The sequence below is a fragment of the Schistocerca gregaria genome, chromosome 1 (genome assembly GCF_023897955.1).
Source record: "Schistocerca gregaria isolate iqSchGreg1 chromosome 1, iqSchGreg1.2, whole genome shotgun sequence".
NCBI classification, from domain to species: domain Eukaryota; kingdom Metazoa; phylum Arthropoda; class Insecta; order Orthoptera; family Acrididae; genus Schistocerca; species Schistocerca gregaria.
The window spans coordinates 988,502,606-988,519,231 of record NC_064920.1 but is presented as its reverse complement, the minus strand read 5'-3'; the positions used below and the strand labels follow the sequence as shown (position 1 = coordinate 988,519,231).

At 36.0% G+C, this 16,626-nt stretch overlaps 1 protein-coding gene across 1 annotated transcript; it reads left to right on the top strand.

Annotated features, from left to right (window-relative positions):
- The first annotated feature begins 229 nt into the window (after positions 1-229).
- Positions 230-16,159, top strand: LOC126278058 (short-chain dehydrogenase/reductase family 16C member 6-like). The gene is made up of 6 exons (XM_049977881.1): positions 230-922; positions 995-1,177; positions 2,273-2,425; positions 5,295-5,548; positions 12,000-12,125; positions 14,287-16,159. The coding sequence occupies exons 1-6, from the start codon at positions 779-781 to the stop codon at positions 14,351-14,353; spliced, it is 927 nt and encodes a 308-aa protein (XP_049833838.1). The 5' UTR covers positions 230-778; the 3' UTR covers positions 14,354-16,159.
- The last annotated feature ends 467 nt before the right edge of the window (positions 16,160-16,626 follow it).

The window sequence follows — 16,626 nt, the reverse complement described above, 5'->3', positions numbered from 1 at the left end:
ATCATTGCAGCGGTGACGACTTACACTGTCGCCTCATTGCACATCAAGAATATTACTACATTTGATTTTTCAACATCTACACTTAACGAGATTCATAATTGTTTTGCAGTTTCTGAAACTATGGTCCTTGTCTCGTATTTGTTTTTAGTTTCAGAAAACCACCATGATTGATATAGTTCTTTTTCTCAATCTTACGGCTATAAATTTCTTTTTTGTTTTTGGTTATTGACTGACAGTAAAAACAAACGACAAACATGACGAGAAGCTATTGCTTACAAAGTATACTTACCAGATCCATTAAGTGGTGATTTTTATGCTTCATACATGATTAGAAGTGACAGATACTCGTAAAATTCGACCTATCGATTACTTAGACGTAGACCAAGCAACAGTGGAATACGCTGTTATTTGTCAACACTAGCGATAAAAGGCGCTCTGATTAAACTGTGTCATACTGTGGTTTGTTTAACTGCTTGAGAAAGCACTTGCAAGCCTTATTGTAAGTCGTGTTCTCCGATAGAATGTTTTCTAGTTTACTAAAGCGCCAGTATCTTTGTTGTCACGGAGTGAGAAGCATAAGAACAATTAGGACACCGCGTCGAAGACCTACTTTCATTACGATGAACAGTTGCTAGCGCACGGGAAAGCGGGTCGTGTGGCATCAGTTTCTGTAGCGTTAATAACTCAGAGAGGAACTGGTTGGAGTATAAGGTGTACATTGTGCTAATGCGGTTTATTTTACCTATAACTGCCTCTAACGTTCAGTGAGCATCAAAATATGCTGCTATTCGTATATTCTCTTGCGGTGCTGTGGTGGGATTTAGCGCGTGTCGTTGTCGCCTGTTCGTTTGCAGTGATTGAAATGATGTATCGCACAATTATACCTGTCAAGGAGAAGCCTGTGTTGGGGCAGATCATCTTGGTATGAGGCTTACATCTTCGCTCATATCTTAATTCTATTTTTTTATGTGTTTGTCATTTGGTTGTGAATTAGGTCGTAGGTACAGGTCGTGGAGTTGGTCGTGAAATTGCACTGCAACTAACATCCCTAGGAGCTGTTGTCATTTGTGTTGATATTAACGAGAAGATGAATTTAGCTACAGTATCAGCCGCAAACAAATATAGCACCACTGGACGAGCATTTAGCTGTATTTGCGACGTCTCGGACAGGGAACAGGTAAGCATGGCAGATAACGTGGATCTGCTAACGACTAACGTGGAAAATTTAAACACATTCCCTTTTTCATGTTCATTATTTAGCTATAGAGGCAGAAATAGCACCTTTTACAAGTTAGTTGCACTCTTTAACTGTATTAACAACACCATATTTCAAACTAATACTATATTTGGTAAATATATTCATTTTCGGTAGACTGTAGTTGTGTTTCCTGTTTTACCATTATGTTAGAGGTATCAGGAAACCCATTTACAATGTCATTTTGTTCACCATGATGTGTTACTTGCAAACAGAAGACACTAGGGTATATTTAAACAAATATCAAAATGGTTTTGCTCATTAATGATTTTTCCATGTTATACAATCTGTATGTAATTTGATTCATGGAACAGAAACTTTGACATAAGTAAGTAATTCACATGTCAGTGTTTCACTTCAGTATGACTTGCCCTTAGCTACTGTTTCATATACAATATGTGCTAACAGTGTGGTAGTACAAGCTGAACATTAAGGTGTTCTCCCTCCCCCAGTCATAACTGTGGTAGGAGGAGGATGACCTCACATAAAGTATGTAAAAACACTGTTTCGTAAAGGTCTGTAATGTTCAAAATATTTGAGTGTTTCTTCTTGCAAGGAGGAATTTAGCATAGTGTCCTCTCAGTTTGTACACTTCATTAGTTGCTTTCCTCAAGATAATACAAAACTCCACAATGGGAAGCATAAATTAAATAACACCATGCTTTTCAAACATACATGTCATTACACCCACTCAGTGTGACCATCACCCTCTCTTTCCCTGCTAATGTTCATTTTTGTGTGTGAGTGATAAGAGGACTTGTGGGTAAGAGTTGTACACCACATAAAATGACACACAAAGTGTACAGAATTATTTTTGACACTCAGTGCACTATACATATTTAGTAAATGACATAGGGTAACAAGATGCTGGAAGTGACTCCAGGGATAAACTTTGTATCAGCACACGCTAAAGTTACTTGCTGGATTGTTTATTATGACTACTAATTACTGCTTTTCATTAAGTTTTGTCATAAACACTGCACACTCGTGTTAATAACTGTTGTTATTATCTTCTAGGTTCTGAAAATGGCAAGTGAAATAAAGAAAAACATTGGTCGTGTAACAGGTATAATACATTGCTGTGCTCTTCCAAGTCCTCAGTCTTATATTTATAGAACTGAACAGGAAGTCAGGAGAACAGTTGATGTTTGTGTAATGTCATATTTTTGGGTCAGTATCTGTGGATTTAATATTTAAAGTACAAATATTTAATGCCATTCAGTGTGAGATACATAGCAAATTATTTATTGGAAATATGTAGAGCAATATGTCTAGAATAATCTCTATGAATCACATTTGGCAAGTCTTTACTGTTGAACAGTGAGTACTTTTGTGTTTACGGACAAATGGCAAAAATGCTGAAGGTGAAGCATAAGGTACTGCCTGTTTCTAAACAGTCTAGTCAGTGGGCCAAAGATCAACCCATATTGCATTTTTATTTGTGAGTTGGTAGCATCAATGAACTAGTAATTTCAGCTGTACTGAGTTGTGTATTTAAGCAGTACAACACATTCTGCACCAACGAGAATCATCTCATTTTATGGTCTATCGAACAGAAACTGAATCTAATCTTAAGTACTGGTCATCAGCTATGACCCATATATAATGAGGAATATAACCAATAGTATTATCCAATACAGCAACCATGAAGTCACCTTGCATTTATAATGGAAACACAATAACAGTAAATTCATCAGAAGATGTATATTCAAAATAATCTAAAAATCAGTAAGTAAGTAACAGGACATGTGGGAATATGGGGTTTTGGGGAGGAGACAAATAACCCCCTCCACCTGTCACATATGGACCGACAATATTAAACAAAATCCAACTCTCAAAACACAACAAAATTGTTATTGTCTTCAGTTAGCCTCTATAGCTTAAAATTAACTCAACAACCAATCCTGTAGTGTTATCAGGACAATAATGAGTCATTTACAATGGCAACACTGAAATTGTTATGTACACCTGTTTCATATATCTAAAATAGACTCCACAGAACCAACCAAACGTGAAAAATAACTATCTGATAAATAGCAAGCCAATTACATAAGACCAGTATTGTTATATGCACTTAACATATGTAGCTAAAATGATCTCCATGGCACCCCTCAAGCATGAAAAATCAATTTCCACAAACAAACAAACAAAATAACACCAATGTCAATGTACATTTGGTATATTAACTCAATTTATCTATAAATCTAAAATGAAGTCCACAGTACCCACTAAGTAGAAGTAAAAGATTCAGAATAAAATCCAAAAACAGAATAAACAGTCGCTCACATCATACTTGCTTGTCAAAAATTAAAAGACCTATGTACAAAAAAATGTAGACTAGTGAAAAGCAAAACCAAAAGAATGTAACATGAGCCAATATCCAAAACAAAAATACATTAAATAGATAAAACAAAATAAAGTACTTACCTCATCTAATTGCTTCCAAACAGCAACCCCCAACTTTCTGCCCCCTACCCCTCCACAAAAATAAAAAAAACCCCTCCACCAGCAGCTATTCATTTTCCTACACAAAGAACAACAAAAACTAAAATTATGTTAGAAAATAAAAAAACACCTTTCAAAATAAATCATTACAAACAGAAACACATCTTACTCTCTCCATTTGCATCTAATCACTGGCAGCTATCTAGTGGCCAAAAAACCTTGTATGTGAACAAAGAGTCAAATAAACACTGTCATGGATGCCTGCCAATATTGTTTTGAACAATGTTCCTTACTGAAGTGATTGCTACACATTGTTCTCCTAACAGTGCCAATATGACTATCACTGATGAAGGTTGGGTCAACTTTAATTATTTTCACAAAATTTCCACACCTCTTTACATCAATCTGCCATTAACAACATAGGAAAATGATAGATTGCTGTTTACCACAAAGAAGAAACATTAAGTTGCAGACATTCACAATTAAAACACACTTTCTTAAAGCTAGTAGCCACAGCCTTCATCAGCAAAAGAGAAACATACACCATTCACAGGTGTACAACCAAGCACGCCTCAACTGGAATTGGTGGTCGTGTGTCTGTTAGGTGTGCTTGCTTAGATGTGTGTGAATGGTGTATGTTTATTTTTTCTTGATGAAGCCTGTGGCCAAAATCTTTATGTAAGTGTCTTTTTAATTGTGCCTGTCTGCAGCTTACCATGCCTTCTTTATGGTAAACAGAAATCTCTCATTTCCTACATTATTGATATTCCTGCCTGGAGTTTCCATTGTTTGGTAATCTGCCATTGCATTTACAGCTACGAACACACTCCACACACCGCTGTTCATTTCCTTTCCTGTTCCACTTGCAAGTAGAGCAAGTGAAAATAGATTGTCTGCCTCCACATGAGCCCTAATTTCTCTTATCTTCATGGTTGTTATGCAAAATGTACCTTAGTGGCAGCAGAATAGTTCTACTGTCAACTTCAAGTACCCATTCTCTAAATTTTTTCATTAGCATTTTGCAAAAAGAAAGTGATCTTCTCTCCGAGGATTGCGATTCAGTTCACAAAGCGTCTCCCTAATACTCACTTGTTGACCAAACCTACTGTTAACGAATCTAATGTTGTTTCTGAAGGATGTGCTCACACATCTTCTCTGTCAGCATACTGCTGTTAAACCTCATTGCCATCATATAATTACTGTGAGCAATGACCAAATAACAAAACACCCAATAATTTTTGTGAAATCGAAATTTACCACAAGAGAGCATGATCTGAAGGAAAAAACCTGCTTTGAAATGCCTAAGTAATCTTGCACAGCAACTTTCAAATACTCCCCCTGTGTATGATGCCAAATGCCATCCTATTGTAAAGCCACAGATCAAAACCGACACTTAGTACCCAATGCTTTGTTTAACTCTGTGTACCTGCCATTTACTGTTCTTCAGGAGGTATTGCAGTTACTTCCCATTACTGATATGGGTAATGAGTGGTCAAAGTATGATAACATTGTCAATTTGATTATTACCTATAACAAGATTTAGTTTAGCAAAATTTGTAAGGAATTAAGTTATCAAATAACTGTTTCTTTTAAGCTTCTAGAAGCCTTTCTGCAAGAGATGGTAGAGAAGAATGATGGACACATTGTTGCACTGTCATCTGTAACTGGCCTTGCTGGTGTTAAGCAGCATATATCGATGAGTGCATCCCAGTATGCTGTGCAGGGTTTAATGGAATCACTTTCAGAGGAGCTCCGAACAGCAAAAATGTCAAATAATGTCTATATGACACTGGTTCACATATATCCATTCATTGTCAGCAGGGAGCAGGCAAAGGACATCAGGCTAAGGTAATATTGTAGTAACTGTGTTGTTTTCATGTTATTTCCTCTGTTCACTCACAGATTTCAAAAGTTATATTTTAAAGCTGCTTTAGACTGAGTGCACTGTTCAAGCCACACATTTAAATCGTATTGCAACCTACTTTGTCTTAAAGATCATACTAACACACTTTATTGAACAGAAGTTATTGATTGCTTCTTAGGTGGATCACAAATGAAATGTTGAGATTTCATGAAACTTTACTGAGGTTTTTGGTTTTGCAGATCATGAAATTTTACTTGGCAAACTAAAATATTGTGATGTTATAAACACACTGTTATATGGTGTGTCTTTCATTGGTAGAATAAAGAGAGATCTCATTTACAGCTTCACAGAGCAGTTAGAAGGAGATGATAAAATTCTGCTGAATTAATTGGAGGCTTAACTGTTGACTTTGTCAGAGAATTCTAACCAGGGACACTACAGAGTTGTCCAATTTTTGACTGGTACAGTCAAGTTCTCATTGAGAGTAGAAGAGCATAGTGAAATTGCTAATGTATATTAACAGGGAACAATATTAAGTGATTTTGATGTAAAAGTAGCCACTAACAGGATATAAAATGAACATCAACAAAAGCAAAACAAGGATAATGGAATGTAGTTGAATTAAGTCGGGCGATGCTGAGGGAATTAGATTAGGAAATAAGACACTTAAAGTAGTAAAGGGGTTTTGCTATTTGGGGAGACAAAACTGATGGTGGCCGAAGTAGAGAGGATATAAAATGTAGACTGGCAATAGCGAGGAAAGCATTTCTGAAGAAGAGAAATTTGTTAACATTGAGTATAGATCTAAATGTCAGGAAGTCGTTTCTGAAAGTATTTGTATGAAGTGTAGCCATGTATGGAAGTGAAACATGGATGATAACTGGTTTGGACAAGAAGAGAATAGAAGCCTTTGAAATGTGATGCTACAAAAGAATGCTGAAGATTAGATGGGTAGATCATGTAACTAATGAGGAAGTATTGAATAGGATTGGGGAGAAGAGGATTTTGTGGCACAGCATGACAAGAAGAAGGGATTGGTCAGTAGGACGTGTTCTGAGGCATCAAGGGATCACCAATTTAGTATTGGAGGGCAGCGTAGAGGGTAAAAATCATAGAGGGAGACCAAGAGATCAATACACTAAACAGATTCAGAAGGATGTAGGCTGCAGTACGTATTGGGAGATGAAGAAGCTTGCACAGGATAGAGTAGCGTGGAGAGCTGCATCAAACCAGTCTCAGGACTGAAGACCACAATAACAAAATAACAACAAGAATTGACCATGAAGAACACTTAATGTAATGCATGTAGTAGAATAATAAATAATGCTCAGTTTGAGGATTTAAAGACAGATTGTAAGAAGGGGACCTACAAGAAAAAAGTGAAATCATTTTAGAAGCAGGCCTGATAGATTATAAATTTGTGCAACAGTTTTAATTGTGGATTTTTCTTCTAGGGCATATGATGATAAAGCTGAAATGAAACAGGGAGAAAGGTGGGTTAACTATGGGAATACTGCATCTCGTCAACATGACAGAGTACTAATTAAGAGGACAAACTGTAATCCTGAGTTGACTCTCTCATCTCAGTAGTATCATAAAAACGTCAGTGCTAAACGGCATGGATGGAAGTTATCCTTACAACACGTCCTTTATTCCAGAATTTGTCGCGACCTCAATTTCCTGTAACCCACTGTAGCACATCCCCCACCCAGTAGTTTCCCCTTCCTGTATCCTGTCACCTACTCCCAATTCACCTCCCTACATCAACTTCAGCGTGCACCGCTCCCTACATTCTTCTACAGTTGTGTATTACGTGCCTGATCTGTATACCTGCCACCTGCCCCTGCCACATTCCTAACCAGCATACCAGCTGTCTCCCTCTGAGCCATTAGCCACCTGCTTCCAATACCAGTCCCTGGCTCCAGCTTCCATCTACCTTTACCACCACCCCACCTGACCTGACACTACCCCCACCACAACCTAGTCCACCTGCCAAAATGCAACAATGGCACTCTTAGTCCAGCTGATACCATGTAGGGAACAGAGAGAATGTGTGTGTGTGTGGGGGGGGGGGGGGGGGGGTCGGCATTTCTTCTGTGTGCATTTTACTCTAGCTCGTGAAAGGATGACTCCCAATTGTAGCAAATTTGCTTTGTTTTTGTGTGTACCTATCGACAACTCAGAGCTTCTGCTTTTGGGTGAGTGGTCTCCTTTAATCCAAAAGTATTTACATTCTTCTAGAACTTTCAACAACATCTTTATAGTATAAGCTGTTTGTATCATCCTTCATACAGACTGAAAGCTTGTTTCTTCATTCTTAGATGTGAAAAGACTGAGTTGTTATTGTTTGATCTGCTTCAAGAGTTCAGACAGTAGAAGGGATAGGCTCTAAAATGCCTATCTTAGTAACTACGAGCATCTCTTGATCTTCGACACTGTCAAACTAATCTCTTAAAATTTTGTCATCTTTGCTAAAAGTTAATTTTTTAGATTTGCCTTTCTTGGGTCAGTGTGACCCAAGGAGCATTAAAATTTTCAGAATGTACAGATATCATAAGTCTGATTTCTAAATGCCTGATGGATATGCATAATGGTTTTCTATGAGATAGTAAGTATCTGATCCCTTATTGTTAAAATATGGGAAGGTTATGCAACAATGCAAGTTGATGATTGCATTTGAATTATTGTAGCACATTATTGCCAACAGTGACATTTTATCAACTGTTGTGTACAGATGCAGTTCGTGTACCTGTTGTAGTAGTTTCTGTGTGGCTATCGTTACAAAATGAGTTCTTTCCAATGAGCAATTGGAAGCATTTGTAAATGCATTTGACAAGAGAAGAATATTTCTGACTAAAAACAATGACAATATTTATCCTTCATCTGATTTAGAAGAGGTTTTAGATACTGATACATCAGATGTCAATGTGAGTGCTGCTGACCTGATTCAGTCTAAAGACAAAAAATCACATGGAGCTTGGAGTATTTTCCACGAACTGGAAGAGCATTTAGTGCAAATGTTATAAAGCTGACTTGTGATCCAACAAGATACGCTATCGCCAGAGTATTTCGAGTTACAATGAATGACAACATTCAGAGTATTGTGGTGGAAATGACTAATATTGAGGTTTGAAGAATTTATGGAGTTAATTGGGAAGCATTATTGATGACTCAACAAAGTGCCTATGGGATGCAGAAACAGATAGAGCCATCTTTCCTGTTGTATCACTGAAACGGTTCTGTTACATCTCACATGTGTTACATTTTGATGACAAGTCTGACTGAAGAGCACGAAGAATGAATGATGACAAGTTAGCACCTCTAAGAGTTCTGTGGGATAAGTGGGAGGAAATACTCCCAAAACTTTATTATCTTGGCAAAAATGTAGCCATGGGTGAACTTCTGGTGGCTTTCTCATGATGTCTGTTCAAAAAATATGTACTGTGCAAACCCTCAAAATACAGAGTCCGCCAGCAAAATGTACAAACTCTTTGTAAGGATCTATCGAGATATTGTCATTTGATTTGAGTTAAAAGTGTAGTGTAGTATGGTCTTTGGCTCAACAAAAGTACTTTCATCTCGGTATTGAGAACACAACATGGCTGGAGCACGCTTGACATTCAAGCAGATTTATTGTGAAGTGGTTTTCAAGTTTGATAATACTGTTGCAGTACATCATCAGTGGAGGCAGGAGTCTGAAGCAGAACCGCCAACCGGCCTAACACTTAAACACATCATTGACAAGTTTGAATTGCAAGGAACGATTTGTGATATTCACAAAAGAAGATCAGGAAGACAGCGTACAGCTACAAGTCCTGCTTCGTTGGCTCTCGTGTTGGAAACATTTGTTAATTTTCCACAAAAGTCTACTGCGCAATGTGCACATGAGAACAAGTGTACAAAGAATTCTGAAAGCTACAAAGTGCAAAGTTTACATTCCACAATTACTACATGCAATTAATGATGACGGTCCTGATCACCAAATGCAATTTTGCGAATGGTATCAGAAAAAGATAACTGATGATGAATAATTTGTGACTAAGGCAGTGTGGAGTGACGAGGAACAATTTAAACTTAATGGAAGAACTGGGTGCTGGAAAATCTGCATGTTTATGTGGATAAAGTGGTGAATCTACCAGAGTTCATGTGCTGTGTGGACTATCATCTAGGGACTTAGTAGAACTGGAGAAAGGTACCTGGAAATGTTACACACATCAATTATGTCAGGTGTACATGTGCTTTATGGAACTGTACAGGACGGAGCGCTACCACACGACCACCTAGCCGTACGAGTTTTTCTGCATGGCAATTTTTTGGGGCATGGGATTGGAGTTCCATCCACAGTTGCCAGATCTAATGGACTTTTACTTGTTGGGAACTGTGAAAGATAAGGTCTATCGACGTAAGCAATGCAAGCTGGAGGAACTTCGCCAGGAGTTTACCAGCAACATGTGCAGCGATCTCGACTGTAACATTGACTGATGTAGTTGAGGCGACCGCTCATTGTTGTGGTATGTGTATAGCAACTAGCGGTGATCATTTAAAGTAACCATGTGCTAAACTGAAGGTTGTACAACATGTCTGATCAGTTATTAAACATAAAATAATACATCAGTAATACTTCTCATTCCTTGAAGTGTGTGTACATATTTCTGGCAGACTCTGTTTTGTCATTGTGTGATAGTGCTACTTCTTATGTTTCAAAGGCACATAACTATACGGGGAAATTACCTTGGAAGCACCTGAGGAATATCAAAGTGTGAGGGTTGTCATGGATCTGACACATGAGCTAAAAGGGCAAAATGTCACACATGACAATTTCTTCACATCATGTGTATTAAGCTAAGGACTTGTCACAATACATCTTTCGATGCTGGGGATGGTGAGAAGAAATAAACCTGACTCTGTAATAATATATCAAGTAAAGAAAATATTCACTCTTAAAAGTTAGTTTTACTGAGGGTACCACGATCGTGTATTACATTTCTAGGAAGAACAAACAGATTGTGGACAAGAAACCAAAAATGATGTTGGATTACAATGCAGGTAAGGGAGCAGTTGACACTTTGGACAGCTTTTTGGCACCTACTCATGCAAGAGGAAAACCACGTGCTGGCTAATGATCATCTTCTACAGTATTGTTGATACTACTGCCTACAATGCTTTTGTGCTGTGGAAAGAAATAAATCCAGGTTGGGAAAAAATATTATTGGCAAAAGAAGGGTATTTCTCCATGAATTGGGAAAACCTTTAATTACTCCTTACATTGAAGCTAGAAAAATGCTGCCACGAAATGAACAGTCAGCGGCCATTGTTAGAAGAATACAAACAGGAAGTCAATCAACACCAAGCTCCAGCAGTGGCAGCCAAACCTGCAAACATGCCAAATGAAAATTCTGCCTATCAAGTTGTTACATCAAGACACCAAGAAGTGTTCAAATTGTAATAAACATGTTTGTGAAGCTCACGTTAGATACCACTGCCCACATTGTGGAATTCTTAGTAAAACTCTATTGTAATTTCTCCCATGATTGACAGTTTATACACTAAGTAAAACACTATTGCACAACATCTCATTGAGGTCCAGATCTTACATCATTGGTGAGATTGTTGGCATGTAATACTGTAATATTTGTTTATTTTGTAACAAGTAAACCTACATTTAAAATTACAATAATTTTTAAGAATCTATAATCGTCTTGCCCTTCAGATACCATATGTGTACAGCTTTTTTTTCTTTTTTTTTAAAAAAAAGGAAGATAGCAGGATTAATCCTAAAGTATTTATATTCACTCGATAAAGATTTACATAACATTTTTAAAAAGTGAAATTTGATCAGAGCATAAAATAAAATTAAGTGGTGCAGTTCCTCTGGCACAAGGATGAGCAGCCTCTCACTAGGTGTGCTGTGTCATGGGCTCCTGCAAGTCAAGCAGTCATAGTGTTGCCAGCCCCAATGAAATTTGGAGTGCCAGAGCACCCATTGCTGGTAAAAGCAGTTGAGGTAAACCCGCAATTCTTGAAACACTGCAACAAGAGACCAATTAGAGCTAAACTCATTCTGCTCATTCAGTAGTGACATTGTTTTGAACCCGGGTAAAAAATGCCTTTTTTTTTCCAAAACTTAAGCAGTCAGCCAAGTGCTAATTTTCTGTTCAGGTGGCATCTCAGACTTACATTCTGGTGGCAGCACCTTCCATTTGACAGTACTGCATACCAAAGGAAAAAATTCTGAAATTGTGTGAAATTAAGAAAATAAATTATTAAGTGCCTATGCAGCTTGTTGTTTTTAGTACTTACTGCAACATGAGTATTAAAAGTACTGAATTCACTGGTATCATTATTGATTGACGTTCCAAAGGGTTTCATAACATCTGTAGCGGAAATTATCTTCTGGGAGAGCTAACCAAATGTACATTTCTATGTTTGTTTCAGAATACCTAGCTATTTTGGAACAATTTATCCCAAAGATGCAGCAAGGCAAATAATTTCAGGAATGAGAAGGAATTACACAGAAGTCAGTATTCCAGGCTATCTGTTGTACATTAGCAGAATACTAAGGTAAGTTTTTGACTATATTTTGAAAAATAAAAGTGAATATTGAAAACTTTTTCTTAGGTGAAAAACTGGAGTGAGATGTGCTAACTAAGAAAATAGAGCAATATATGTGCTCTGGCTCTCACATTATTTTTGCATATTTTAGTTTCATTTTTGATAACATATCATTTATTTTCTTTGTTTGCATGTTTGTTTCCCACTGTTATTTCCACATAAAATAATTAGTTTCTGATATGAATATAATAGAGGGAAACATTCCATGTGGGAAAAATATATCTAAAAACAAAGATGATGTAATTTACCAAACAAAAGCATTGGTATGTTGATAAACACACACACACACACACAAAATTCAAACTTTCGCAAACCACGGTTGCCTCATCAGGAAAAGCTTCCTGATGAAGCAACCGTGGATTGTGAAAGCATGAATTTTTTGTGTGTTTGTGTCTCTATCAACATACCAACACTTTTGTTTGTTAAGTTACATCATCCTTGTTTTTAGATATATTAGTTTCTGATACTTTTGAAGTAGTTGATAACTATCTGTCACGTGGACTACCTTTTGTCCACTCTTGTCCTCACTAAAGGTAGATCCGTGAGTGACCTGCCCCCCCCCCCCCCCCCCCTTTTCTTTTTCTCCCAACCTATCCTCTCCTTCAGGATGAAGGAGTTCTTTTAATTCTGAAAGTAAGGAAGTTTATCACTTCCGCTTTTATAAGTGGCTATCAGTACTGCTTCTGCTGGGACGACAACAAATTCTGCCTTTTGAAGGTGTGTACTGGTCAGCAGTACTGTCTCATTTTTTCGTTGTGTGGAGAACAGTTCAATTGAGAAGACTAATAATTTATAATTTCTCATTTATTAATTGTGGTAATGGAAATTTCAGAATAGAAAAATCAATAAAATAAACCTTCAGCTTCATTTCATTTCTAACCCTTGATTTTTACTCATTATCAATTTCTTCTGTCCCTCCCGAGTGAAGATTTGTAGAAACTTCTTAGATTTATGGATGGATGTTTTTTTGATGTGTAGATGCCATAAAATCTTTGAGTTTCTAACCACATCAGTTTATATAATTGTACAAATTTTCAGAAAAGTATTCTCTTGTCTCGTATTCTGATGGTTCAAATGGTTCTGATCACTATGGGACTTAACATCTATGGTCATCAGTCCCCTCGTATTCTGACTAAGACTTTCCACAGCATATACTTTTCCCCTTTCTGTTTCTCATTTCTTGACTTAATCATCTAGCTCAAGATTTGATGTCAGTTTCTTCTGCTTTCTGTTTGTTTGGTTGTTTTCTCCTGATGCAGTTGTCACTATTTTGCAGTTGAAGAGTAGCCTTTCCTCTAACATCACAGAGGTAGCATTTATTTTACCCTTTTGAGGTAGCTTTTCACACATAAGGAACAACCTGCAAGTGTTGGGGCTATGTTGTAAAGCATTGTATACCATTTAATTTGTGTCAGGGGCTATTCAATTTTAAATTTTACCGAGTGTAGTTAATGGTGCGAATTCCAAAAGTTTTTCTGCAGTTACATGCCTACCATGCTATTGTTATGATGTTAAAGGAAATCTTGAAAGTAAGCATTTGGAACGTGTTAGTGTTCTATATGAGACTGAATGGTAGAAATTCAAAGATAATTCGGAAAGGAAAGTCCAAGCATGGAAACTATGAACACAAATGGGTAGGGGGCAATATTTTCCATGTCATGTCATTGTTTTTTATGCACAAACAATGAAAATGAAAAAGATATAGTCACTGGCTGAATTTCATGCTCAAAATTTATTTTGAATATGTTCATATTTATAAACACCTGCCATCATTTTCATACGCCAATCAACTGAATTTGACTTTCACACATTCTTAACCAGAAGAATCGTACATCTGCATGACACTTCCAAAAAGCGGCTGCTGCATGATAGTATTGTATTTATTCATCAGTGAAACAGCTTTTGTAGATGACATTCTGTACTTCTGTAACAGTCTAATCAATTATAGCATCATAAAATGAGAAATAGTCACTGATAAATCATACATGATATGTAAAATTTTGTTAATGAAATGTTTCATGACCACCACCACCACCACCACCATCTTCTACTACTACTCCTTCTTCTTGTGTGTGAATGTTGATATCTGTGATTTTTTTCTGTTTCTCAGGATTCTTCCACACAAAGCATCAGTAATGTTAAGAGAGCTTCTGGACACTGGAGTCGATTTTGCCTAGTTTCTCAGTATTGTAAAACTGCCATTTTAGAATGGGTCGATTCAAGACACATGAAAAGCAATATTTTTTACAAAATGAAATGGGTTTTATTTTTAAGACTGTTACAATTTTAAAATGCACAAATTTTGAATATCAATGCACCTAGTATTAATTCTGCAACTTTATTGCATGTCAGTGGAAACTGCTCAGTTTTTCTTGCTAAGTTCCTTGCAGTATCTTGACTTTGCTTAACAAAGGTACTAAAATGAAAGTACCATAACTTTTTGTGAAACTTAAAGTGTATTAGTAATTTGCTACATAATGTAAAGTTATAGCTATTTATTTTTTTAACTGTAAAGGATTTGCTGCTCTGGAGTGACCCAGTTGCCATTCTTCCATTTGAAATAATTGTACTACCTAGGTACTCTTGTTCAATGAGTTACAACCACATTGCAGTTCCTTTAAACTTTTGACACATGTGTTTTTTTCCTTGTTAATTATTGTTATTTGAAAAATATTACACAGTATTTTTTGTAATTTTATCTAGTGTAACAGGTTTATATGGCACTATTTTAAGAAGGTGTACTCTATATGATTACAGGTATACTCTTTTTAACTCCAAAAGAATATAAATGAGTGTCAAAGGGCTGTAGGTCATACTGTTTGTTCAAAGAAATGACTACATTGACAATATTTTACTTAGTTTGAATTTTAATTCTGTACTTAGAATAACAACTTGAAAAATTGACTTCTTATGTATGCCTGAATATTGTGTACTTTTTAAAATTACTATGATTAATTTCCTTCTTTTTATTCAAGTTATGGTTAATTTAATGACAGCCAATGATAATCTCAAATTCTATTTAATAAAGGAAAAAAAAATACAAAGCACAGTAGAGGCACTTGAAATGAAACCATTGTTCTCATGTTAAAATAAAAATGTTAGTGGTGGTCAAAAAATCTGTCATTCACCACACAGGAGACACAAATTTTTAATGTTATACATATGACAAGTTTATTGGCAAGTGATATCCAGTTTTGGCCATTTTATTTTGTGCTGAAAAAATTATCTGCAAGGTTATACCTACTAATTACTGAAAATGCTCAAAAGGAATTGTCTTACAGTGGGACTTGAAATTAATGTTCTTCATAGTGAGTATTACAGATATAATGAAGTAATTTCAGTGAGAAAAAGAAATAGCTATCAATTTTTTAAATAAAGTTCCTTGATTACAATCTTTTAAACAAAGACTGTATTTTACATATCAACATATTGTACTGTATTAAGCTCGAAGATCTCAGTTTTTAGTCAGCTTTTTTTTCTGCTGAATAGATCGAATATTTATTTTCTTGCAAATAGTTTGGATTTGTTTTAAATATCGCCATCCATTATAACTATACAGTAGTGAGTGGTCAGGATATAGTGTTATCCATTACTGCATCAACACTGAGATCTGTCAATAAATACAAATATTTTATAAGTTATTTAATATGTGTGTTCTGTTAAATACAAGCTTTTGTTTATTTTAATTTTTATTATAATAATAATTTATAAAACATAATATGTGAGTAATTTAGAATCAAATTTACTGTTTTGGAAAAACTGACTTCCTCTCATTGCTGGCCAGTGCAATATGATGTTGCTACTTACTCTGAAACAATGCAGCAGCATAATTTGTTTCATAGTTCACATTTGGAGTCATATTTTTGATACAGTATTTTACACAATGAAGCTATTATACACCAAATCAGATTGTACTTTGAATAATTGTTATTGTTTTATTTTTATTCAGTTTAGTTTGTTGAATAAAAGAATGCTAAAATATTGTTTCATGTTTACACAAATAACTTGTCCACATTTCATATATTAAAAATTATTATTACTCTTTGTGTTGTGAATATATGAAACTATTTCTCAGTAGCTCACAAAAAATGTGTAATACTGTGCTCTTGCCTCGTCGCTTTTGTGATTTTTATTTGAATTTTATTTTCAAATCTTCATTTACTTTTTATTCTTTTGTGGAACATGGAATGAGCTTTATCAAATATTGTAATCAGATTTCACATAGACAACACAAAGTAAATGCTCCACAACAAAAGAAATATCAGTTATTGATAACTTATTGGAAAAACTGAAGAAAGGTCCTGAGGTGCTGGAAATACGTGAGCTCACTAATGGTGTTAGAGGGTACAGGTTAACAGGGACAGATTAACAGGCTGAGAGAGGTGATTCCTGATGGAGGGTGGAATATGGAACATGAGGAAGTCATCTCAATAAAAAATTGGACTTACTT